The sequence below is a fragment of the Ranitomeya variabilis genome, chromosome 1 (genome assembly GCF_051348905.1).
Source record: "Ranitomeya variabilis isolate aRanVar5 chromosome 1, aRanVar5.hap1, whole genome shotgun sequence".
Lineage (NCBI taxonomy): Eukaryota > Metazoa > Chordata > Amphibia > Anura > Dendrobatidae > Ranitomeya > Ranitomeya variabilis.
This window is the reverse complement of record NC_135232.1, coordinates 273380846-273406980: the sequence shown is the minus strand read 5'-3', so window position 1 is coordinate 273406980 and position 26135 is coordinate 273380846. Positions and strand designations below refer to the sequence as shown.

Below are 26135 nucleotides of genomic sequence, written 5' to 3'. Positions count from 1 at the left end.
CCAGCTTCTACCTGTCCCGCTCCCGAAGACTGTCAGGTATTTCCTTACATACACATATGGAGAAACCCGTCAGTCTAGGTGAGATGAGAGAAATTGGGGGGGGACATACCTTTGTGACCAGTCCTCCTAATTACTTCGTCCCCTGCTGACATTTAAAAGGTTTTCTCTCAAACGTCCCAGCGTTTCAGAGTGAGACATACATTTCTGCATCAGAGCCGCTCTCTGATTCACGCTGCCAGTAATTTGGGCTGCATGAATCAAGTAGCAGGTTCCTTTTAGGTCCGTCATTCAGATTGATGAATCATTAGGATTTTAAAAGGCAATCACAACATGCTGGAGGCAAACAATTTTATATTTACACTGCATTTACAGTAAACAAGTCTCATCAATGAATATAGAAAACAATTTCTTTAATCTTCACTTATTGGATGACCCAATTAAATATGATTTTATGTTGTTGTTTTTTTTTTAAAGAAAAGATTAAAGGAAGCCTGTCACCCCCCCAGGCGTTTGTAACTAAAAGAGCCACCTTGTGCTGCACTAATGCTGCATTCTGACAAGGTGGCTCTTTTAGTTATGCTCCCTGCACACGCTCAAATAAACGTTTGTAAAATGTGCCCCCTCATACCGTGAAACCGTCCCGGAGGCGGGACTTTCCTTCCTAATCAGACGCAGCACAGCCGTCACTCCGGGCCTGTGCGCGCTGGGCGCCGCCTCCTCTTGCTGCATTATCGTCCCCGGCGCTGTAAGTACGAAGGGCAGCGCAACTGCGCATGCCCGGAAAAAAAACTTAATGCGCAGACGCCGGGGACGATTTCCTCCTTAAGGAAATGGATATGTTTAACAAATGCATCAGGAGGGATCCTAAGGATGGTCTATGGCCCCGTTGGCGCATACCGCAGGGCAGTTTGAACACAAGCCCCGACAGGACTCACGAATGTGCAGAAAAGTGCAATGTCAAAGCGCCCTTAGACACATACTGTGTTAACTAACTCTGAATCCAAAGGTTACCCTACCCTCTACTTTTCCTTTATTGCCCTTTGTTTCTTGATAACTCGTAACACTTTCAGAGGCACATAAGGATAATAAATACCAATACTCATTAGCTGACTACAATCCAATAAAAACACAAAAATATTTATATAAAGAGATAACAAATAAACCTTCAGCTTTTATTAACTAACAAAACAGTATCTAATAGTGTAGTCATTTAAATTTCTCACAATGGAAGATAGTAAGTAAAAAATAAAAAAAAAATTAAGGAAATATTTCACTAATTTAAGAGTCGGATACTGAATAAAGTTTTTGAATAAAGCATTCTGAAAATACATGGACAGCTGTGTCCATATATCAACCTACATGCCCAACCTCTGTAATTCTATTAACAAACATATTTTGATATATTCTTACACCGAAATGTGTGTATGCTTTATTATGATGTAGTACGGACATTTGGAAGGCTCTGATGGTAATGGCGAACTATGGTGTCAACCACTCTGATAGCCCAACTTGTGGCCCTCATCTGTCTGGGGAAGGGTGCAGTGGCCCATTCCAGGATAATAGTCAGTTTATGCAATCATGGAGCTTTGACTGCAGCCTTAAATGTAGTGAGTGTTCTACTTTTTTCACGGACAGGACACATACAGGCTATAGGCTGTTCATACGTTTTTGATTTCTGGCGGACAATTAGGATACAAATTACAATAAGGGTACAACTTAGTACGGTTATTTGTTTTTAATATTATGTGGGCTTTTGAATACATTATTTGCCGCACAATATATTTGTCACAAACCAACTTTAACACCCACCCCTCACCACAATGATTGAAAAACAAATTACATACAATTCAAGAAGTGACCCTCATGGTAAATTTATGCCCATTGCGCTTAGTCATTGTACACAACCTCACTGGTGGAGTAGAACGGAGCAAAAAAATGGAACAGTATAAAAGGTCGCAAAAAAGAAATGTAGAGCATGTCCATACGACACTATGGCAACACTCCTTTAACTCTTAGTGAAGTAATAAACTGATGGGCATAGCACACATGCTGACAAAATTGGGGCAAAAGCAGTAAATGTTGCGTTAAAAATGTGTAGCACAAAAATGGTGCAAATCAGACCAATAAGATGGAGGAAATAAAATTATAAATTTCCCCCTTATATTCTAACTATACTCTGCTCATTGTACCTTAGGCCTTATTGAGATTTCATTTTTTACATGCTTCTTCAATCCATTTTTCATAGAAAGAACTTGCACCCATTATAGTCTACGGGGCTGTTCACTTGTCTGTTTTGTCAGTTTTTTGTCTGAATTTTGCAGATCAAACTTACTCATACAAGTCTACGGGTCCATGAAAATCATGGAAAGAACATGAGTACAGTCCCATGTCTGTGATTAACATTGTAATGTATATCAGAAGCTTTGTCATTTATTTCTGCATAACACTGACGGTAAAAAAACGACACTGACGACACTTGGACTGCTTCTTATGTACATGAAAAATCATTGACCTCTGAACGAGGCCATAAAGAACATATCTACGTAGATGGGTATGTTTGCATGTTTTAAAAACTAGAAACATTGCAACTAACTTTATTAATATTTCGCCCAGTTCTCCTGCTAGCTCTACTTATTCTTATAGTTTATTGGTCATTGCCAGACTGACCAACTGTTCATAGACAGGACAGCGCTTACAAGCTCCACTGCCTGTAAGCACTGCACTGAATCCAGAACGGGCAGCCCCCAATATCAATCTGCCTCTCTCCAGGGCTCTGCGCCTCTAACGCCGTGAGGCTGAATCACACACCCACATTGTGAGCACACACAGTTAAGGTAAATTGTGCTGCAAAAAAGGCACTTATCTACACTGTCACCCAAGCAGGACAGAAATTGTAACATTTTTTTCGTAAAAGAAAAGATCTTTTATAAATATGTATTGATTAGCAACAAAAAAAGTTTTTATGGCAAACTAATTTTTTTTTCTTGTAGGGAAGACCCATGGCATGTGGCAAAACTGGTAAAATCCTACTTACAACAGCACAATATTCCTCAAAGGGAAGTGGTGGACACCACCGGGCTCAACCAGTCACATCTATCCCAGCATCTCAACAAGGGGACACCCATGAAAACCCAAAAGCGGGCAGCCCTGTATACCTGGTATGTCGGTAAACAGCGAGAAATTGCAAGGCGTGAGTATGCCTAAATATCTAATAGACCTCATTTGTGATTAAAGTATACGGGGCCCTTATACTTGTCTTTTAATGACAGAGTTCACACACGCAGGCCAAACCATGATGTCAGATGACATGTCTTGTGACGAAGTACCAAATAAGAAAATGAGACGGAACCGATTCAAGTGGGGTCCAGCTTCACAACACATCTTGTTCCAAGCCTATGAAAGACAGAAGAATCCCAGCAAAGAGGAACGTGAAGCACTTGTTGAGGAATGCAACAGGTAAAGAACAAGTATATGAAATCTGTAGGTAAGCGGAGGAGCTTAGATTTGAAAAGAAATAGCAAAAATGTTGCGCCTTGGCATTTTTATAAAAAGTGGGAGAAACCTAATGCAACTCAATAATAATTCACTCAACATAAATGACATATCATCAGAAATGTCCAGGTGGTCTGCACAAGTCAGCCCATAGTATAGGCCGTGCGTACACATGGACCACATTTGCTGTATTCTCACAACATTCTACCAACGTTTCTGAACCATTAATAGACTTATTTTCTTAACTCAAGGGCAGAGTGTATACAGAGAGGGGTGTCTCCATCACAAGCGCAAGGACTAGGCTCTAACTTAGTGACGGAAGTGAGAGTGTACAACTGGTTTGCAAACCGAAGGAAGGAAGAAGCATTTCGACACAAGCTTGCAATGGACACATACAACGGGCAGCAGAGCTCTGCCCCTTCGTTGTCAGTCCACGATCTTCCTACATCCAAATCAGCAGGTAACAATCATGTCTGTTTCCCCAAAACGTTCTGATGGGTTATTACACCCCATGCTGTCAATGTTTTTTTTTTTTTTTTTTTTTTTTAACAGGTCTTCGCTATTCCCAAGACCCTAGCAATGAGCGAGGGACCGCAATGGTAACCAGCCAAAGCAGCCTGTCTCCATCGGGAATGGAGAATAGCCACAGTCTCATGAGCAGTGACAAGTTAATTTCAACAGTAGGGGGCTCCCTTCCACCGGTCAGCACACTGACGGCTCTACATAGCCTGGACCATGGACAGCACACACTGAGCCAAGCACAAAACCTCATTATGGCTTCACTCCCCAGTGTCATGACAATTGGCGCAGATACAATTGGACCAGCATTTAGCAATTCTGGCCCTTCAACTTTAGTCATAGGTAAGGAAATAGGTACACAAGTTAAAAGATACTAGTATAATATTTTATCTGTCATAGATCAAACTTTACCTTTCATTTATGGAAGAAGCTGGAAGTAAGAGGGATACCTAGACAACAGATACTATACTAACTTTACATTTCAGGTCTAACGTCACAATCTCAGAGCGTCCCCGTGATAAACAGTGTTGGCAGCAGTCTGACCACCTTGCAGCCTGTTCAGTTCTCTCAGCAAATCCATCCTTCCCACCAGCAGCCAATAGTTCAACAGGTCCAAAGCCATATGACACAGAATCCATTCATGGCCACAATGGCTCAGCTCCAGTCTCCACATGGTAAGAAAGGCTGAAGTGTAACTGCACTTTCACATGATTTTTAGAATAAGCAGTATTGTGTGTACAGAAGACATGACACTTATGCTGGACATCATATGACTTGTATCCTGCATGTTTAGCACTTTTCCAGTGCACTAGAAGTCTCAGCAGTTTTTGCCTCCCTACTTGTTTTCCTCCAGCCCCTCAGTTGGAGAGTGAATGATAAATGCAGGAGAGAAAATAAGCATTTTTCTCTAACAAGATATGTTAACTTCACTTGGCTTAGTTGATTTTTTAAAAGATTCTAAAAAGATAAATATATACACACACACACATATATATATATTGTAGTATAGTGACCCCTGTGGCAGCTAGGGGGCGCTGTGTGTGCTCCTTGGGATATGCATTGAGGCATATCTGTTATGATAATGGTGGTGAAACAGTGACTGGCAGTGTTGTGAATGGCCGATATGTGTCGCAGAGGGAGTCTGCGTGGTAAGTCTGATGCAATGTTATTCTGGGACCTGTAGTCCCTCAAGAGTGTGTATATCTATGGTGTAGTTGTAAGGGAGACTTATTAGGCTAGTTGTGTGGGATGGGCGGGACAAACTAGCCACACATCGACACTCCCACCTGTGGGAGTGGTTAGAACTATATAATGTGACTGAGGGATGGTCACATGGGCTCTGGACCTCGCACAGATCAGGCTGTGGAACGGATGGACATCCGTGTTGTACTGACCGGGGTCAGAGTGAGAATGTCTGAAGGATGCCTCTAGTGAAGAGAGGTATCAGAGAACCTGTGCGGCCATGGCAGGTAACGAATGGAGATTCGTGTTGTACTAACCGGGGTCAGAGAAAAGGAAAGATAGAGTGTGAACGGCTGAAGGATGCCTCTGGTGAAGAGAGGTATCCGAGAACCTGTGCGGCACCAACAGGTAACGGATGGAGATCCGTGTGATATGCTAACCGGGGTTAGAAGAGAGAGACATTGTGTATGGGGCACCTCAGAGGCCAAGAGGTGTCCAGGAACCCGTGAAGGTTGCCAAAGGGTAATGGTCTGAAAACCGTGTATAATGCTGACCCGGGTCAGAGACGAACTGTGGTAAAGTTGAATATGTCCAGATACTGTTCAAGCTGTTACTAAGTTCCTGTGGATGTGGTTTATGTTGTGCGAAATAAACCTAAGAGACTGTATTTTGATAGAAAACCGTACCTGAGTGCATTAATCCCGTGCCAAGCGAGTGTCCCCCAAGACACGTAGTAGGCGCTATGCTACACCCCCAAGACACGTAGTAGGCGCTATGCTACTATATATATATATATATATATATATATATATATATATATATATATATATATATATATATATATATATATATATATATATACACATACACATATATATTTCTCCCCAATAAAATAATAACACCTATATTCACCTCCAGTGCCATTCCAGCGGTATCGGCATTGGCTCACCTAGGGATTGCATGACATTATGTCACGCAATCTGAGGCCAATCAGCGCTGGCTTCACTCTCCTCTCTTTAGGACAAATCAAGACATCCAGAGGAAGTGAAAGAGTAGCCGTAGTGCTCACTTCCTCAAGATGTCAATTACATCCGTAGGAGAGGTGAGTGAAGTCAGCAATGAATGGCTGCAGGCATTGCCTGACAATGTCACGGAATCCATGGGAGAGCCATTGCTGACACTGCTGGAATGGCACCAGAAGTGAACATACATGTTATTGTTTTACTGGTGGGGAAACACAGGGTTTCAGAAAGTGTTGCCGAGTAGTGGACACCCTTTTTAAGTAACGTTAAAGGCAACCTGCCATGTCCAAAAATGCTACTTATCTGCAGCTATAGGGTTAATCTGCAGGTAAATAGCTTTAACTTTGTTAGGCTGTCTTGCTGGAGCTAAAAAAAGAGAAAAAATGGACTTATATCCTCCCTATTGCAGCTTGCTTCCACTCATAGTTAGTCACCGCTCACTACTCAGTGACCGCAGCTGTAATCATGCCCCTGGAATTTGATAGTCATACATAAAAGTGAAGGTTCCATTTATTTAAAATTGGATTATTTACAGATTTTCCCAACTTTTCATTTCTACAGCTTTATACAGCCATAAACCTGATGTTGCACAGTATGCATCGGCTAGCTTCTTTCCACAAACAATGGTCATCACTGACACATCTAACCTGGGAACGTTAACCAGTCTGACGCCCAGCAAACAGGTATCTACAGTCCAGTACAATAAAGTGTTGGTTCTGTTTTGTCAAACACACAGATAAATAGAAGACACCGCAGATATGTGGTCGTTCCCCAATAAACTTTGATCTCACTTAGGAAGTAATGAGAAAATAATCTTGAGCTTTCATGACTGGTATTTATTATGTGTGATAAATCTACAGCATTGTTCTCTCTTCAGATCCACTCTTTGCACGCCAGTGCACAGGGAGACTCTCACAGTTCCCAGCTTCAGACTCAGGACACCAATATCCTGCATCTTGCTCCCAGCCACCGACTTTCCTCAAGTCCAACCGGTAAGTGAGTAAGAAATAGTACCAAAATAATAATATTGCAAACCACTGCGCTAAAACTAAGGCTGAAATATCAATATACTTACTTCTATTATGGCTGTTTGTGTGTTGTATGAGAATCCTTATGGGTAAAGGCCATAATAGAAGTAAGTATATTGATATTTCAGCCTTAGTTTTAGCGCAGTGGTTTGCAATATTATTATTTAGGTGTTAATTTTTCTAACAGAGTCCTGCACAGAACCTGTTTTTAACCACGTGCAGCTTCCAAGGCCCCCACCTTATCTTTTCAGGTGATTAAGCGCCAGTGTATATACATTTTTTTCTCTTTTTAAAAAATAGTACCATTCCTAAACTGTAAGGGGCCAATAAGGGCGTCACAGTGGAGAGTACAAACTCATTGCTCTACACTTTGACCCACAACAGACAACCGCTGTGTATGCAGTTTCCATTCTGGCAGGCCTGAACCGTCCTTTTAATAGACGTATGGCCATTTATCTGAATAGCAACCACAATGTTCCATTTTCTGCAGCAAAAATGAGCTGATTACCCCAGAGGCTGAATTTTGAAATAGCTTTTCTCTTAAAAGTTAATCAAACTTTATCTTCAAATAGTCCCAACTTATTTAAGAGCACGCAATGCATTTTTTGGTTCATTTAAAAGAGGCAAGAGGTGTTTGGCCCCTGTGGTCAATATGAAAACGGTCAGATCTCTATTCAATTTTATAGATATAAAGAGAAAAAGTGATGCATGGCACTGCTACTAACTGTTTCTAATACCACCACAGAAATTCCAAGCTGTTGTGCCTGTATGACTGCTGCTGGACACTTCGGTGCACGCCTGTCAGTCCATGATAATCCAAAACAAAGAAAAAAATGGAGTGCACTCACCGGTCCAAAATGCAAACAGTCCTTTAATCAAAACATGTGCAGGTACACTGGGAGAACGGTCTCCCAGTGTACCTGCACATGTTTTGATTAAAGGACTGTTTGCATTTTGGACCGGTGAGTGCACTCCATTTTTTTCTTTGTTTTGGATTCTATTGAATTTTAGGTTTTATATTTTTGACGACAGATCACAATATGTTAACATCCACTTAAAAAAAAAAAAAGAAAAAAAGTTTTGCTCACATCAGACCAGCACATTCTGCAGCTCTTGTATCCCTACTGCAGCATTGTTACCTGCCAACGCTAGAACAGCGATATTTCCAGGGTACGGTTATGTTAAAAAAACAAACAAAACTTCTGTGCAGTCATTTTACCTGTGATAACGTTAGCAAGATTATGCCATACGCGCTTCATACCACATCAATCTCAAATACTTTTTTTTTCCTTTAATAAAAACAGTTTACCGTATTTGTAAAGACATTGCAAAAAAAATATTTTGGAATAACAACCATACTCCTATTTTTCCTTTCTTGTGTACAGTGTCTTCAGCAAGCTTGGTACACTACCAGAATTCCAGTACCCCGGACAGCCATAACCACAGCCATCTTCTCTCCCCTTCTCACACCATAGACAATTATATGTCCACACAGATGGCTTCTTCCTCGCAGTAGAAGACCTGCAAGCATTGCTCTACCTGCCAGTACATTCCTTGGACTCCTAGTAAAGGATGTGCACGATATAAACAGTCATTGTCAGACATAGGTTGCGAGACATAAAGACTATCACCCTCTGCCTCGGATGTCTGGCTCGTGCAGAATGGCTACTGTGTACCTATTCTAGCATACATGCGGACTGGGAACGTGGCTGAAACCACTGAGGATTAACCTGTCTCAATACAAAATTAGATGTGTCTATCAAACACACAGGATTTCCCGAGATGAGCCATTGCTATCCGTGTCAGTCACATACATTACAATGTTCCACGACCGCCTTCTTTTTCTTATTTTTAGTACCACTTTCTCCGCACAACGGACTGACATTCTGCTCAGATGCAGCATCTTTATTCAATCCTATTTCCTTCTTTTTCTTCTTAGATCCATCCACTACAGCGTCCACGGTATTATTACGGTCTGATCCACTTTTATTCTTTTTAGACTGCATTTCAATCTGTGAAGGAACTGCCTGCTCTTCGGACTGAGTCTCGTCACTTGTTCTTCTTTCTCTCTTTTTCTTCTTTTTAAACACATTTATCTTACCTTGGGACTCCATACTTTGGTCATCAGCCTCATCAGTCAGTCCTCTTTTCTTCTTTTTCTTCTTCTTTTGGTTATTGTTGGCTGTATCGATGATCTCCACTGGGATTGTCTGTAATGCACTGCTTCTCAGAATATCAAAACCCGACACAGCAGCTTCACGACATCTTCTCTGTTTCTCCTCTTCACTGTCCTCACTGCCAGGCAGAGATGAAAAGGAAATAAATATTGTGAAAAATTGCAATTATTTACTAGACAACGAGTGGATGAAAAAAATAACCCTGAAGAACAGTTCTATGTGAAATACCACATTTAAAGAGGATCTGGTACAAGATCTCACTATACAAACTGCTTCCATTAATTAACAGATCACTTAGACCTGTTGAGGCTGGTGAACTTACTTTAAAAACAAATTTCAAAATGGTTGCATAATCGTGATATTACAATGAGCATTTTTTCAGTCAAGCTGTGGCTGAATAATCCTTTCGAAAACGGTATACAGGTCGAAGATTCATTACATAACGTATGCAGTTTGTTTTGTGAAATCTGGTGAATCTTCACTGCAGCGTGAGACGCTCTCAGGCACTAAAGGAACTAAAATACTGAAGAGATTGCGACTTTTCTTCCTCCACCATTGGACAGCGCAGGGAATAGTTTTCCCAGTCCTACAGTAAGACTCTCCTAGAAGCAATGTGGAGTATACAAAACCTAGCTAGAATCATTTCATCGCTGCCATGTAATCCCCCTCTAAAAAGACCTCAATCCAGACCTCCTGAATAGATTTTAATAGGTAAATCACTGTGGAAGATGATACGATGTATATACATTAATATTTATATAGCGTTACACAATGTAAGCTGCACTTTATATAATCTAACAAACCGAACAATAAATAAAATAAGACTTGTCACAAACTATTTGTAATAACTGGTGTGTGACACTGACGATGTCCTAGGAAAGGCACGCAAGTTGGATGATCGTCTACAGCACGAAAACAGTAAGATTTGTCTCCAGTGATGGAGCTCAGTATTTATCTCTCAATACAGATCTATGAGGTTTTTTTTTTTGTGTGGGAGAAGTTGTAGTTTTGAATGGCACTATTCGTTTTACAGGAAAAAAAAATCAAATGCGGTAATATTTCAAACAATACAAAATAATCCTGCAATTTTTTTTTTTTTGGGGGGGGGGGGAGGGAATTAACAGTATTCATACTTTGATTTAAAAAAAAAAAATCACTTGTGGACATGACTTTCCATCTCAGTATGATTACAGAGATACCAAGCTTGTACAAATTATTTATTTAAGTGGTTTTGGGGCAGATACGACATTTTAACTGCTTGTTGTTGCATTTTCTGCAAAGACAAAAAAAAACAACAACTATTCTGGCGTTTTGAATTTTTTTCTCATGCCGTTTTATATTTTGATAGATCTGACTTTTTCCCCAAATTTTATTTTTAATTGGGGAAAAAGTTAGGGATTTGAACTTCAGGGTCATTTTTTAGATTTCTGTAAAAAAAAAAAATGTATGTATATATTATACACACATACAAACAAACTTTTTTTTTTTTACTTTATTTGGTAGTCTCCTTACAAGACTTGAACTTGCGATTATTCAATTGTTTATACTGCAAGTACTACAGCATTGAAGTATATAGTAAAAATCACAGTCTTCTGTAAAGCCCAGCCAAAGGACCACTGTTCTGAAAGGCACAGGAGTCTTCAGCAGACCCCCTGCTCTCATGGATTTCATGGAATGCCGCACCCTATGCTCCGAATGCTTTAAGATGCTGCAGTCAGAGACCGACAGCAGCATTTACGTAGTTAACAGCAATGCTGTTAGGTGCAGATCCTGGCTGTGTAACACAGCCATTATCTGCCAGCATCAGTGTGTCTGAGCTAAGGGCCCAACATGACACCTACCATTCTGTCACATGTCATGAAGAGGTTTTAAAGATCCCTTGATGTCCTATTTTAGGAAACAGCCTGTACTGGCCGTGACAACCAACTCCGGACTAGTTTTACTCATTTTCTTCAAAAATGTAAGGGAGCAAGAACAGGTTAAACACCACATACTGCTATATCCTTAATATACTCATGTGCAAGCATTTAGGAGGATTAGTTGAATCATGAACATGTTATTAAAGTATAAGATGGCTAATATAAGAGGAGCATTAATTGCCCCAATTCATGCAGGAACTAAACAGTTTCATAGCAATCTGAGCTCAAGCTGAATACAGGCTGCCACATATTAACCCTATAGTCTGTACTTGGAGAGGGATTGTTAAAAGCGTAAAGTCTTCTTCTAAGGCTGGTTTCAGACAGGGTTGCGGATGGCAGCCTTCTTCCTGTTAAGCCCCACCCACTGCCGTGCCTCTTCCTTCAGCTCCGCCTACGCCTGCATGTGTCCTGCGTACCCTATCTTTAACATTGAGTATGCAGGCCATGTGGATGTATGCGGATGCCTCCGCATGCGTCATTTTGACGCTGCGCTGAGTCGAACGCAACATGTTTCGTTTTGTTGTGGTCAGCGTAGCGTCAAAACGACGCATGCGGAGGCATCCACATACATCTGCATGGCCTGCATACCCAATGTTAAAGATAGGGTACGCAGGACACATGCAGGCGTAGGCGGAGCTGAAGGAAGAGGCGCGGCAGTGGGCGGGGCTTAACAGGAAGAAGGCTGCCATCCGCAGCCCTGCCGAACGCTAGTGTGAAACCAGCCTAATGCTATACTGCCATGTAGCTGCTTCTGAAGTGCAGTCTGCGTGCTAATGCAATAAATACAATTTCCAACCCCTAGTATACCTGGTAGAAGATGCCACTCTGCGCTTTAAAGTTGGAGAAGGTAATATTTTCCCAGAATCTCCAGGAACAGATGTAGTTAACAGACGAAAACCTTAAACATAAAAGTATAACAAGTAAAAAAAAAAAATAGTAAGTGATGGCACACTTGTGCAGCCCTCTTATGTATTTGAGCAGTTCCAGTCAGATGTCTGGGTCATATGTATGATCCCTATTTATTTGTCACTATGTCTTTACTCTGCATGTCGTTTGTCACTAGAGTCCACTGCCCTTAGAGAACGTCCCTCCTAGAAGCGTAGGGCTTCAACCAAAGCTGGACAGTGGGCCCTGGTGAAAACTGGGGCGACAGTACACATGGAGGTAAGGAGCAAAGGAAATGAATTAATCCATGAGAAATGCAGAGCTTCATGGTTCAACCCCATGGGCAGCACACTACACGCATCTCACGGGATTAATGATAATAGATGGATACATAATGAACAAGAAGGTATACAACTGGGTGTCTGCAGGCTCACAGGACGAGATCTTAGAAGCTTTTAGATAGCATTCTGCATTTTTCTGATACTTGGTGAAGAAAAAAAATCTGTATGTCAATTTAAAAAAAAATAAAAAGACGCCGTGTTGCAGTTAACTCTCACTCTGCTCAGTGCAATCTGCAGTTTGTCAATAAGACTAGCTGGGTAGAGATCGAGTTTAGATCATGAAGACACTTGGAGCTAAGGCAGACCCTAGCTGGACTGGACGATTGTACAGTAAAAAAGAACATGTAAAAGAGACATACAAGGAGCCCTATTCTCCAAAAACCAACACCAGAAAGTTAAATAATCTCATTAGAATAAAGTTATTTATGTGCCCTATAATGGTTTCTTTTTCTTGACCGGCAGGAAATTAATTCCTCCAGACTGGTCTATTCTTGGAATAAAGCCCTACTGGGCATGATCGATAGCCACCACACAAACGTCGTCATCATAGGGTCTGGGCAAATTAATGATATTCTACCTTCCAGCGCATGCATAATAAAACCGAGTGTGCATTCTCCGGCTTCATCAGCGGTGTAAGTCCAGAGAGGCTTTTATGCTGCCCTTTCCTTTGCAAGCAGGCAGGGAGGAGCTATTAATGCCTTCCTGGATGTATACCCGGTGTCATTATACATGCCTAAACATGCAGAACATTGCTGGATGTCCAAGGTTTGCAAAGACCCAATGATTATATTGCCTGTTTGGTGGATGTTGACACCGCTAGAGCGACTATATGACCTGAGGCCAGATCAGTTTGGGGAAACAAGCCCTGCCAGAATAGTCCTACCTAATTTGCATAACACAAATAAAGCGTAAAAGTAAATTTTTAAAAATATGCAAATTGCCTCTTCAGAGAAAAAAAAAGAGGACTTGAACACTATAGTGCCACCTGTTGGAAGTAGCGACCCTACAAGTCACAATCAACCCTTTAACGAGCCTTGCAATAAGGCTTAGGCTGCCGTCACACTAGCAGTATTTGGTCAGTATTTTACATCAATATTCCTCAGCCAAAACCAGGAGTGGGTGATAAATACAGAAGTGGTGCATATATTTCTATTATACTTTCCCTCTAATTGTTCCACTCCTGGTTTTGGCTGAGGAATACTGATGTAAAATACTGACCAAATACTGCTAGTGTGACAGCAGCCTAAGGATAAGAGCCAAATCAGTATCTCAATTCGCAACAAAATAGAAACTTTTATAAGGCACATAAATGACTTTGCTGTAATCCATGGGCTGCACGGTGGCTCAATGGTTAGAATTGTTTCTTTGCAGCACTTGAGTCCTGGGCTCAGTTCCCACCATGGACAACATCTGCAAGGAGTTTGTATGTTCTCCCGTGTTTGCATGGGTTTCCTCCGGGTTCTCCGGTTTCCTCCCACACTCCAAAGACATACTGATAGGAAATCTAGACTGTGAGCTCTAATTGGGACATCGATGATGATGTGTGTAAAGTGCTGTGGAAATTAATAGCGCTATATAAGTGAGTAAAATAATAAAATCAGAGAACAGGCTCATTCGAAGTTATGGTGGCTGTTTGCCAGGTGTAGGGAAGCGGACAAGCTACCTTTTATTTATATTAAAACTTGAAAAACATTTAACTTTTTTACTGCAATATCATCTGAACTGACAGGTCAAGTAACTAGTAATAATGACTTGGGTCATTGCTGTGTCTGTCAAGGCTGACTCATACATGGTCTTAGCAGTACAGTGTATTCTGATGCTGTCTCAGACCCATCTCCAGGCAGCTTACGGCTCATGATGTGAAATTACTCCCATACCTATTAATGGTGCATTGGACTGGAGTTATCACACCACCGGAGAACTGAAATGCAGCATAGGCTCTCCAGCAGCCTGCACACAGTTCAGAATGGCCTACACCTTCTGTAAAATGTGATCTGGGCAAAGAAACATGGCACATCTAATATCCATAGCTACTACCTGCAGAGGTGGATTTCTACGTTGAAAAAAAGGGGGGACCTGAGCTTATTCCCTGAAAGCAACTTAATTTGACATGACAGAAAATAGACAGCCACTATAAAATCAACCCCAGCTTAGGGGGTGAAAAAGCTGGAATTTCTCCGATTTAGGCAGGATGAATAAAGTGAAAGGTTCCCTTTAAGAATGTGTAACCTGTATCAAGATATGTGTCATTTGGTTATTTACCTTCGTCTTCAGAGTCTGATGTGGCTGTAAACTCCTGATTGACGCTGTTATTTCCAGGAATTTCTTTGATGCAGCTGAATAACACAAGTCAGTTATCTATAACAGTAATAAAGCAGAAATTACCCAGTACTCATGTACAAAGATCCTCTGATTACCTGTCCAGCATGGCTGCAAGCTTCTTGGCGACATGTGAGCGGAATTCAGGGGTAGTCTGTAGTTCATTCCCATCATGTTCGTGGCTGTTGGGTCGACCCCTACAAAACAACAAAGTGTTCAGATGGCTTCAGCAAAAGATACAGAATCTGGTCATGAGTAGTGATGAGCGAGTGTACTCGTTGCTCGGGTGGTCTCCCGAGTATTTATGACTGCTCGGAGATTTAGTTTTCATCGCGGCAGCTGAATGATTTACAGCTACTAGCCAGGCTGAGTACATGTGGGGGTTGCCTGGTTGCTAGGGAATCCCCGCATATACTCAGCCTGGCAAGTAGCTGTAGCTGTAAATCAAGTCGCAGCTCTCACTTCATCTTGATTACTGATTCGTCTGAAGGTGGGGAGAATGACACCAGCGCTGATTGGGCTCAGGGCTCACGTGACTATCTCACACAAGCCCTGGGAGAGCGAGTACCGGCACCAGAGGTGAGTATTTTACTCATGCAAACCTGCTGATTGAGATGGGGTTGTCCAAGTAGTGGACAACAACTTTAATATACACACCGTAAGCTTGGAACAACGAGAAAAGCAGAATTTTCTGGATGCTGTACTGTTTTCTTCACTGGACCTGTAAGATGATAAATATTCAGTATATGAACAGCAGTGCAATGAATACATATAATATATATATATATATATATATATATATATATATATATATATATATATATATATATATATATATATATATATGTACTAAAGTAGAATATTTATTTTTACATAAATGCATTTTTCCTGTAATTCTTGTTCTAGAGTGATGGATAGCTTTTATATGAAAAAGCATTTTTTCCTGAAAAGATTCCAAAAATAACAGTATCACTATTGTTTTGTGATACCAAACCTCCGCCACCTTTGCCGTAGGGCAACAGATGCTTTTTATTGGTTTACAGGGCCCGTTTTCCAATGAAAATGAAAAAAAGACATACAGTACATGACAATACAGTTAGGTTTAGGCCTCATGTGGACTGCAGTACGACATGTGGGAGGAATCTGCAGCCCTATGTACCTACACGTGCTACTCTATGATGCGCCATCTGCTGTCCTAAGTTAGTAACATTCTTTTCTATAAGCAATGCTAGCTGTAGTACACTTCATTAAAGAGGTTGTCCACTACTTTATCACTGACGACCTATCCTTTTCTAAAGATCTAAAGCTGGCTACTAAATTCATTTTAAATTGTCTACAAGTCAGAAAAGGAAAATGTATTGATTGGCCCCAAAATCTGCATAATTTTGTAGACGGTCTTAATAAAATTAAAAACAAATGAATAAGAAGTGAGTGATCACCGAGGAATTAAAGAGGTTGTCCACTACTTTATCACTGATGACCCATCATTAGGATAGGTCATCAATGTCAGATCAGTTGGGGTCCCACACCCAGCACCCCCGCTGATCACTTTTTCTCAGTGTCCGCGGCAGCAAATGCTCTAATTGCAGAGCTGCTCCGTCATGGGATAATGGCTGAGGCCGGGGTACTGCACATCTGCCTTCTATTTAAATCAATAGGAGGAGGATATGCAGTACCCTGTTGCAGCCACTATCAAAAGACGGAGCAGCTCCTCATTTGAGTATTTCCGGAAGGCGGCAGCCGCTGACCAATCAGACATTGATGACCTATCCTACAAATAGGTCATCAATGATAAAGAAGTTGGCGACCTCTTTAGCTCTGTGGTGATCACACACTTTTTAAAATTATGCACATTTGGGGGCCAATCAACACCTTTTCATTTTCTGACTTGTAGACAGTTTAAAACACATTGAATGTATTTAGAAACAGGCTCCAGATCTTTAGATATAATTGCATTGATACTGATTGGCTCCAATTCCCAATATGTCTGATTTAGTAAGTTTTGTTGTATTCACGATTAACTAACAAATGCATATCCTCTATTCTTAGACCTCTGAGCTGTGCTATTCCTCAGTTATTCCTCCTAGAAATACATGAACAATCTGACTGAGCACTAGCAAAATCCACAGTTTAACACAGCACCAGCGTTATGGATGAGATTTCAGAAAATGTCATCCACATTTAGTGGAGTAAATTTATTGGCGCTGTAGATTAACCTATTGATGATATTCGCCATCACTATAAGGAGTAGGCTCAGGATCTGAGAGCGAGCCATACAGCGCAGGTGGCAACTGTGTTATACAGCCAGAACCTGAGAATAAGGCCGGAGTCACACTAAACGTATGAAAAATTGGTCCGAGTCTCCCTGCCGAGAGTCACACGAGTGTAATGCAAGTACAATACGAATTTTACACCTAGCATGCGATGCATGTAATTGCTATTTAACATGCGATTTTAACATGAGCTTTTACATACATTCTCTATGTCATTTACACATTGTTTTCAAAGGAAATATTCGTCAAAACACACTATATATATATATCTATAATATAACGCTGGGAGCGTCACTCTGTCCGAAGCCTTTATAGACTGCGCAAGCGCCAGCGCAGTCTGGACCCCACAGAGTGACGCTCCCAGGAGATCGCGGTATGCGTAAGCACTGAACGCCCACCACAATCTCCAACGGAGAAGCAGGGACGTGCCAGGAGGGTGAGTATGCTATATTCACCTGTCCCCCGTTCCACAGATGCGCGCTGCTCCGTCCTCCACATCCTCCGCCTGTGACGTTCAGTTCAGAGGGCGCTATGACGCGCAGCACAGGATCAGGGCCAGGTGACTATAGCAAGTGCTGGGGGCCTGAGCTAGCGGCGACTCCGGCACCTGACCCCCACAGCACGGCGGTGTCCCCGCCTGCTCAGGCCGCCAGCACTCGGCGCCCAGCACAGCCGCCGCACTCAGCACAGCCACGCACAGCCGTCGGCACTCAGCACAGTAAGCACTCAGTAAGCACTGAACGCACAACGCGATCTCCAACGGAGAAGCAGGGACGAGCCAGGAGGGTGAGTATGCAATATTTACCTGTCCCGGCGTTCCACTGATGCGCGCTGCTCCATCCTCCACATCCTCTGCCTGTGACGTTCAGTTCAGAGGGCGCGATGACGCGCTTAATGCGCGCCGCCCTCTGACTGAACAGTCACAGCCAGAGGATGTGGAGGATGGAGCAGCGCGCATCGGTGGAACGCCGGGACAGGTGAATATAGCAAGTGCCGGGGGCCTGAGCTAGCGGCGACTCCGGCACCTGACCCCCACAGCGCGCCGGTGTCCCCGCCTGCTCAGGCCCCCAGCACTCGGTGCCCAGCACAGCCACGCACAGCCGTCCGCACTCACCACAGCCACGCACAGCCGCCGGCACTCACCACCGCCACGCACAGCCGCCCGCACTCACCACAGCCGCCCGCACTCAGCACAGCCGCCCGCACTCAGCACAGCCGCCCGCACTCAGCACAGCCGCCCGCACTCAGCACAGCCGCCCGCACTCAGCACAGCCGCCCGCACTCAGCACAGCCGCCCGCACTCAGCACAGCCGCCCGCACTCAGCACAGCCGCCCGCACTCAGCACAGCCGCCCGCACTCAGCACAGCCGCCCGCACTCAGCACAGCCGCCCGCACTCAGCACAGCCGCCCGCACTCAGCACAGCCGCCCGCACTCAGCACAGCCGCCCGCACTCAGCACAGCCGCCCGCACTCAGCACAGCCGCCCGCACTCAGCACAGCCGCCCGCACTCAGCACAGCCGCCCGCACTCAGCACAGCCGCCCGCACTCAGCACAGCCGCCCGCACTCAGCACAGCCGCCCGCACTCAGCACAGCCGCCCGCACTCAGCACAGCCGCCCGCACTCAGCACAGCCGCCCGCACTCAGCACAGCCGCCCGCACTCAGCACAGCCGCCCGCACTCAGCACAGCCGCCCGCACTCAGCACAGCCGCCCGCACTCAGCACAGCCGCCCGCACTCAGCACAGCCGCCCGCACTCAGCACAGCCGCCCGCACTCAGCACAGCCGCCCGCACTCAGCACAGCCGCCCGCACTCAGCACAGCCGCCCGCACTCAGCACAGCCGCCCGCACTCAGCACAGCCGCCCGCACTCAGCACAGCCGCCCGCACTCAGCACAGCCGCCCGCACTCAGCACAGCCGCCCGCACTCAGCACAGCCGCCCGCACTCAGCACAGCCGCCCGCACTCAGCACAGCCGCCCGCACTCAGCACAGCCGCCCGCACTCAGCACAGCCGCCCGCACTCAGCACAGCCGCCCGCACTCAGCACAGCCGCAATCGGGCAGTAGAGCCGGAGAGAGAAAGATGGGAGCAACATATGGCAGAATGGAAACAGGAACAGGCAGAATGGGTACAGCACATTACAACAGAATGGGGGCGCAGGATGGGAGCAGCACATGACAGAATGATTGCGCACGATGGGAGCAGCACATGACAGAATGGGGGCGCACACATGACAGGATGGGGGTGCAGGATGGGAGCACATGACAGGATGGGGCGCAGGATGGGAGCACATGACAGGATGGAAGCAGCACATGACAGAATGGGGGCACAGGATGGGAGCAGCACATGACAGGATGGGGGTGCAGGATGGGAGCACATGACAGGATGGGGACACAGGATGGGGACGCAGGATGGGAGCACATGACAGGATGGGGACGCAGGATGGGAGCACATGACAGGATGGGGACGCAGGATGGGAGCACATGACAGGATGGGGACGCAGGATGGGAGCACATGACAGGATGGGGACGCAGGATGGGAGCACATGACAGGATGGGGACGCAGGATGGGAGCACATGACAGGATGGGGACGCAGGATGGGAGCACATGACAGGATGGGGACGCAGGATGGGAGCACATGACAGGATGGGGACGCAGGATGGAGCAGCACATGATAGGATGGGGGCGCAGGATGGAGCAGCACATGACAGGATGGGGGTGCAGGATGGGAGCAGCACATGACAGGATGGGAGCACATGATAGGATGGGGGCGCAGGATGGAGCAGCACAAGACAGGATGGGGGCGCAGGTTGGAGCAGCACATGACAGGATGGGAGAGCAAGATGGGAGCAGCACATACCAGGATGGAGACCATATACCAATATAAATGCTCGCCACCCGGGCGTAGAACGGGTTCAATAGCTAGTGTATGTGTATATATATATATATATATATATATATATATATATATATATATATATATATATATATATATATAGTGAAATGACTGACAAAGACATGAACAGTCTATAATTTTAAGGGTGGGTTAATTTTAACATTGAGAGATAGAATATCAAAAATAACATTAAGAAAATCACATTGTTTAAAATATATACATTTATTTGCATTTTGCAGTGAGAAATAAGTATTTGATTAGTGATGAGCGAGTGTACTCGTTGCTCAGGTTTTCCGAGCACGCTCGGGTGTCATCCGAGTATTTATGACTGCTCAGAGATTTAGTTTTCATCGCTTCAGTTGAATGATTTACATCTACTAGCCAGCCTGAGTACATGTGGGGGTTGCCTGGTTGCTAGGGAATCCCCCTGTAATCAAGCAGGCTAATAGCTGTAAATCATTCAGCTGCAGCGATGAAAACTTAATCTCCGAACCAGGGCCGGACTGGGACTAAAATTCAGCCCTGGCATTTCAAGTTACACAGGCCCACTTGTCACATGGTGACTGTATAATATGTTTGTACACTTGTAGGCAGGGCCGGTTTAGGCAAAGTGGGGCCCTACGCCTAGGCAAAGTTTAAAATGTGGCCCCAAATGCTAACATATTGCGCATCACACAAAAGCATTTCTGTTGTATTTACGTGCAATGAGTTTGATCGACAATACTGAAGTTGTTCAACGCTTGTTTCCCGGCCTCTTTTCACCAGCTGAGGAATAATGATGGGACAGAACGATCACTAATAGATCACTAACAGATCATCATACAGTATCATGTTATCAGCAGCACATTTACAGTTTACACCGGCGATGTGCTGCTGAGAACAATGATTTTTGTTCCGGCAAAAACAATCTGAATATGCAGCATTTTACTTGTTTAGTAAAATATACCCCATACTCCTCCATATATTATAATGTGCTCCACAGTCCTCCATATAGTACAAAACACTCCCTATAGTCCTCCATATATTAAAATACACTGCTCAATCCTCCACATAGTCTTTCACACCACACTCCTCATAGTCCTCCATATAGCATAATACACTCCTCATAGTGCTCCATATAGTATAATGCACCACCATAGTCATCCATGTAGTACAATTCACTTCCCATAGTATAATGCACCCCATAGTTCTTCATATAGTATAACGTATTCCCCATAGTCCTGGATACAGTATAATGCAGCCCACATATAGTATAATGCAGCCACCACCCCACAGAGTATAATGCAGCCACCCCAGAGTATAATGCAGCCACCCCACAGAGTATAATGCAGCCACCCCACAGAGTATAATGCAGCCACCCCACAGAGTATAATGCAGCCACCCCACAGAGTATAATGCAGCCACCCCACAGAGTATAATGCAGCCACCCCAGAGTATAATGCAGCCACCCCACAGAGTATAATGCAGCCACCCCACAGAGTATAATGCAGCCACCCCAGAGTATAATGTAACCCCCATAGAATATAATACAGCCCACCTCCCCATAATATATAATGTAGCCCCCCATAGAATATAATGCAGCCCCCCATAGTATATAACACAGCCTCCCATAGTATATAACACAGCCTCCCCCTCAGAATATAATATACCTCCACAATAGTATATAACACAGCCACATAGTACATAACATGGCCTCCCCCATAGAATATAATATACTCTCCATAGTATATAGCAAAGCCCGCATAGTATATAGCACAACCCGCATAGTATATAGCACAGCCTGCGTAGTAGATAACACAGCCTACACAGCAGTATACAGCACAGCGCACACAGTAGTATACAGCACAGCCCACACAGTAGTATACAGCACAGCCCACACAGTAGTATATACAGCACAGCCCACACAGTAGTATATACAGCACAGCCCACACAGTAGTATATACAGCACAGCCCACACAGTAGTATATACAGCACAGCCCACACAGTAGTATATACAGCACAGCCCACACAGTAGTATATACAGCACAGCCCACACAGTAGTATATACAGCACAGCCCACCCACACAGTACTATACACAGCGCTGCCCACACAGTACTATACACAGCACAGCCCACAGTACTATATACAGCACAGCCCACCCACACAGTACTATATACAGCACTGCCCACACAGTACTATATACAGCACTGCCCACACAGTACTATATACAGCACAGCCCACACAGTACTATATACAGCACAGCCCACACAGTACTATACAAAGCAAAGCCCACACAGTACTACTATGTACAGCACAGCCCACACAGTACTATATACAGCACAGCCCACACAGTACTATATACAGCACAGCCCACACAGTACTATATACAGCACAGCACACACAGTACTATATACAGCACTGCCCACACAGTACTATATACAGCACAGCCCACACAGTACTATATACAGCACAGCCCACACAGTAGTATACAGCACAGCCCGCATCTCTTCTCCGACCCCCCTCCCGAGAATGGCCCCACAGTCCAGTAAAAAAAAAACCAACACTCTCCTCACCTCTCCTCGTGCCCCACGTTGCTTCCTGCTCCTGTCTCAGCGGCTGCAGTCTGCCCGGGACACAGCAGGTGCGTGATGATATGACGTCATCGCGCACCCGCAGTGTCAGAGGCAGAGCGGGGAATGATGGGAGAGGGAGTTTCTGTAGACGCTCTCTCCTCCATCATTGCATTCAACTGTACCGGCGTCAGACGCTGGTATAGTTGAATGCGATGGCCGGGGGGTGAGTCGGGGGGGTGAGTCGGTGGGGGGAGGCAGATCGAGCGGCCCACTACTGGCACCGGCCCTTCTGGCATTTGCCAGAAGAGCCCGATGGCCAGTCCGGCCCTGCTCCGAACACTAACACATACTTGGAGATCACCCGAGCGTGCTCAGGAAAACCCGAGCAACGAGTACACTCGCTCATCACTATATTTGATCCCTCTGACAAACAAGACTTAATACTTGGTGGCAAAACCCTTGTTGGCAAGCACAGCAGTCAGACTTTTTTGTAGTTGATCATGAGGTTTGTGCTAAGCGCCAGAATTGGACACCAATGCGTAAAAATCGGACAGCACTCACATGGGCCGAGTGCTGTGCGATCCTTTCTTTTCTCGCACCCATAGGCTTGCATTGGTGAGTCTTGGACGATATTCACGTACAATAGGAGCATGCTGCGATTTTACACCCATGTCGAATACGCCTGATAAACGGTGATGGGAGCTGCCCCATAGATTAACACTGGGCTGAGTGCTATGTGATGTCTTCTTGCATAGCACTTGCCCATATTCTACGGTAGTGTGATGCCGGCCTGTTATAATCTGGGCTAGCTCGGGTTGCAACAATTTAAACTCTTGGATGATGCTGTCATTCTTGATAATAGCATCTATCTCCATCCTTCAACAGATCCCCAGCTGCCACAGTAACCTATGGATCCCCAGAAATCATGTCGCAGGAACTAAATGGTTAACGGCAGCTGTGGGAGCTCAGCTTTGACCACGGTTGTAAGGATATGAGCAGATGATCTGGAAGTGGCAGCACTTTGGACGCAGTGCATGTTCGCTGCGTCCAAAGCGCTGCTGTCTATTGAATGCAGGTAAATCTGCATGTGGTCACTGAACCGAGTGGAATTATGGCGTCCAATATATTGTATAGGTGAAATTTCTCTTGCGGAGACTTGTGCCTCTGCAAGAGAAATGAACATGTTGGAGAGACGCTCTATATCTCAGTCTCTATGGGTGAGCTGCGGGCATCTGTGGACGTACAGTGGAAATTGGGGTTCTTGAAATCCCATCCACTATGATAGAACATCTGGCTGCAGCGGGTTACATGCTGCATAAGTTTACTAATCATTTGCACATACCCTTAGACACAGATGCCAGCTATTGAATTTAGCAGCGCAAGGAGCGGACTCAGAGGATTCTTCTACAGAGATGTAGTACGATTACCTTTTGCAGGAAGGGGTTAACATTTAAATTGCAACACCATGAAGGAAAAATTATGGGAAAAAAACAGGATCAATCTTAATGAAATGTAAATTATGACAAAATGGAAACAAAATGTTCAAAATACCTCGATTTGTTTGGTACCAAGCAGAAATGCCTGCACTTACACGCCTTGGCATACCATCAATGGGGGGTAATTAATGGTTGTCTACGGACTGTTTTGCCACGCCGAATGCACTTGGGCATGCAAATCACCAAGATCCGCTGCTGGCAGCTCCCTTTCTAATTTTTGACAATGATGCCCCAGAGGTGCTTGATAGAAGACAAGTCCACAGCCGCTGTAGGTCATGGCAGCACGTATAGGCCACACATGCTGCTCACAGTATCATGAGTAACTTGTGGCCTGGCATGATCATGGTGAAAAAACAGCTCCTGGGACACTTTAGAGAAATGCCGTACCACTGGTTCCATGACCAAATCAATGTAATGTCAAACTGTTAATGCACCTGGAACGGAGACTAGAGGTGAGCAGCTACAGTACTTCATGCCCCACCATAATCCCGGGAGCAGGATGGCTGTGACGTTCCATCGTGAAGGCCTCTTCATGGTGTTGCCCATGTGGTCTTGAACAATACGAAGAATGACGCTTAGTGATCTATTCTGTACAGCAAGTGAAATTAGGTGACCCATACCAAGCCTGAGGCATCAAATATCTACACAAACCATCAGACGGTATTTGTGTGACACTGGGGGCTACAGGTGTTCCATTCACTTCACGCCGCCATTCTCAAAGGCTAGCACGCTGCACAGCAAGATGGCGGAAAAGGTGGCATTTCTACTTCTGTGGCGAGTGCAGCAATGATAGCTGGAGATTTGCCTGGAGGCCACGTGGACAACACCACTGACAGGTAACATCACACCGGTCACACTCTTGTGAGTACTGCATGGGGTGGTGTAATGTATGGTCAGTATACCCCTCTAGTTTGTGTTCCAGGATCACGTTGTCTCCAGACTTGTCTCTTATTGAGAACGTGTGGGACGATGTTGGTGTACAATTGCACGGGGAGCTGCCAGCAGTGGATTTTGATGATTTGTGTGCCTGACTGCATTCAGAGCGGCAGAACATTCCTCGGACAACCATTAATAGCAGCCGAGCATGTAAGGTTGGGTTCTTCTGCACATACTCTATAGTAGAGACGTTCTGAAAATGTTGTTTCCATTTTTCCTATCACTAACATGTCTCTGCCCAGTGATCTCCAGATTTGCACGACTTCCCCACTTGGCGCCGCAGTGTTGGGGACACACTCTGCAGGCTGCTGAGCAGCACGGACTAGATTCAGCGCACTCTCACCAGGAGGTTCCCAGGCCGCCTCACGGCACCGCTCCAGGTCCTCAGCACTGCTGTCTGAGTCCGCCTCCTGCGAGGAGCTCCCGGGCGCCGCCATCTTGCATCACGTGCCGTGGCCGCGCAGCATCTCGGTCGCTGTAGTCTCTCGCAGGCCTCCGTGAGGCGGCAGTGACGTACAAGGGCCGGCCTACAGCTGACGCTTGGTGATGGTGGAGCTCGGCTTATTGGAGGTGAGCGCTGAGAGACTTCCTTGTCCGACATATGTCTGCAAACAAAGTGATATTTCGTGGTGTGCACCGTGCCCGGCTGCCCATGGCCTCCTGGTAGTGGGCACCGTGCCCTCGCCTCCTATGGGATCACAGTGGCACGGCCATGGCTGGGAATGCCGAGAGCCTGCGCTAATCGGCTTAGTAGGAGCCGTAGTTTCCCTCACCAGTGTACAGCAGACCCTGGGGCTGTGCCAGCCTGTAGGCACGGACAGCCTCTCACTCTCTGCAGAACTACAAGTCCCAGCACAGCCCCCAGGGTCGTTTAGTAGCAGCTGTCTTTAGGTATATGTTGGCTGCTTGAGCCCTGGAGTCCCACAGTGTCGCTCCTTCCCTCCCACACCTGTAACCGTAGGGATTCGCCATCGCCTTCTATGGAGGAGGACGGTGGCACAGAAGTCCTGTCTGTAGGGCGACACTGCTGGGTTACAGCGGGGGCACAGTGACCGTCCTGCAGCAGCAAGTAGTACCTGATGGTGGGGGCTGAGC

At 45.1% G+C, this 26135-nt stretch overlaps 3 protein-coding genes across 5 annotated transcripts in view; 2 read left to right on the top strand and 1 right to left on the bottom strand.

Annotated features, from left to right (window-relative positions):
- HNF1A (HNF1 homeobox A) overlaps window positions 1-8766 on the top strand; it is a 17326-nt gene extending 8560 nt beyond the window's left edge. The window contains exons 2-9 of one of the 2 annotated variants that reach the window (XM_077294289.1): window positions 2991-3190; window positions 3270-3456; window positions 3744-3952; window positions 4045-4353; window positions 4497-4685; window positions 6777-6898; window positions 7093-7207; window positions 8629-8766. In XM_077294289.1, the coding sequence (XP_077150404.1) occupies window positions 2991-3190; window positions 3270-3456; window positions 3744-3952; window positions 4045-4353; window positions 4497-4685; window positions 6777-6898; window positions 7093-7207; window positions 8629-8759 (1462 nt within the window). In that variant the 3' untranslated portion in view covers window positions 8760-8766. The remainder of the gene's footprint in view (window positions 1-2990; window positions 3191-3269; window positions 3457-3743; window positions 3953-4044; window positions 4354-4496; window positions 4686-6776; window positions 6899-7092; window positions 7208-8628) is intronic. The other variant, XM_077294299.1, reaches the window with a different exon arrangement.
- Window positions 8520-25518, bottom strand: C1H12orf43 (chromosome 1 C12orf43 homolog). The gene is made up of 6 exons (XM_077294313.1): window positions 25384-25518; window positions 15542-15605; window positions 14983-15081; window positions 14828-14901; window positions 12147-12237; window positions 8520-9538 (listed from the first exon to the last, which is right to left on the bottom strand). Exons 1-6 carry the CDS (start codon window positions 25475-25477, stop codon window positions 9046-9048), a joined length of 915 nt encoding a protein of 304 aa, XP_077150428.1. The 5' UTR covers window positions 25478-25518; the 3' UTR covers window positions 8520-9045.
- The window catches only part of RNF185 (ring finger protein 185), a 12802-nt gene continuing 12144 nt past the window's right edge, over window positions 25478-26135 (top strand). Inside the window, exon 1 of one of the 2 annotated variants that reach the window (XM_077294341.1) lies at window positions 25478-25610. The gene's annotated coding sequence lies outside the window, so the exon portion shown is untranslated. The remainder of the gene's footprint in view (window positions 25611-26135) is intronic. The other variant, XM_077294348.1, reaches the window with a different exon arrangement.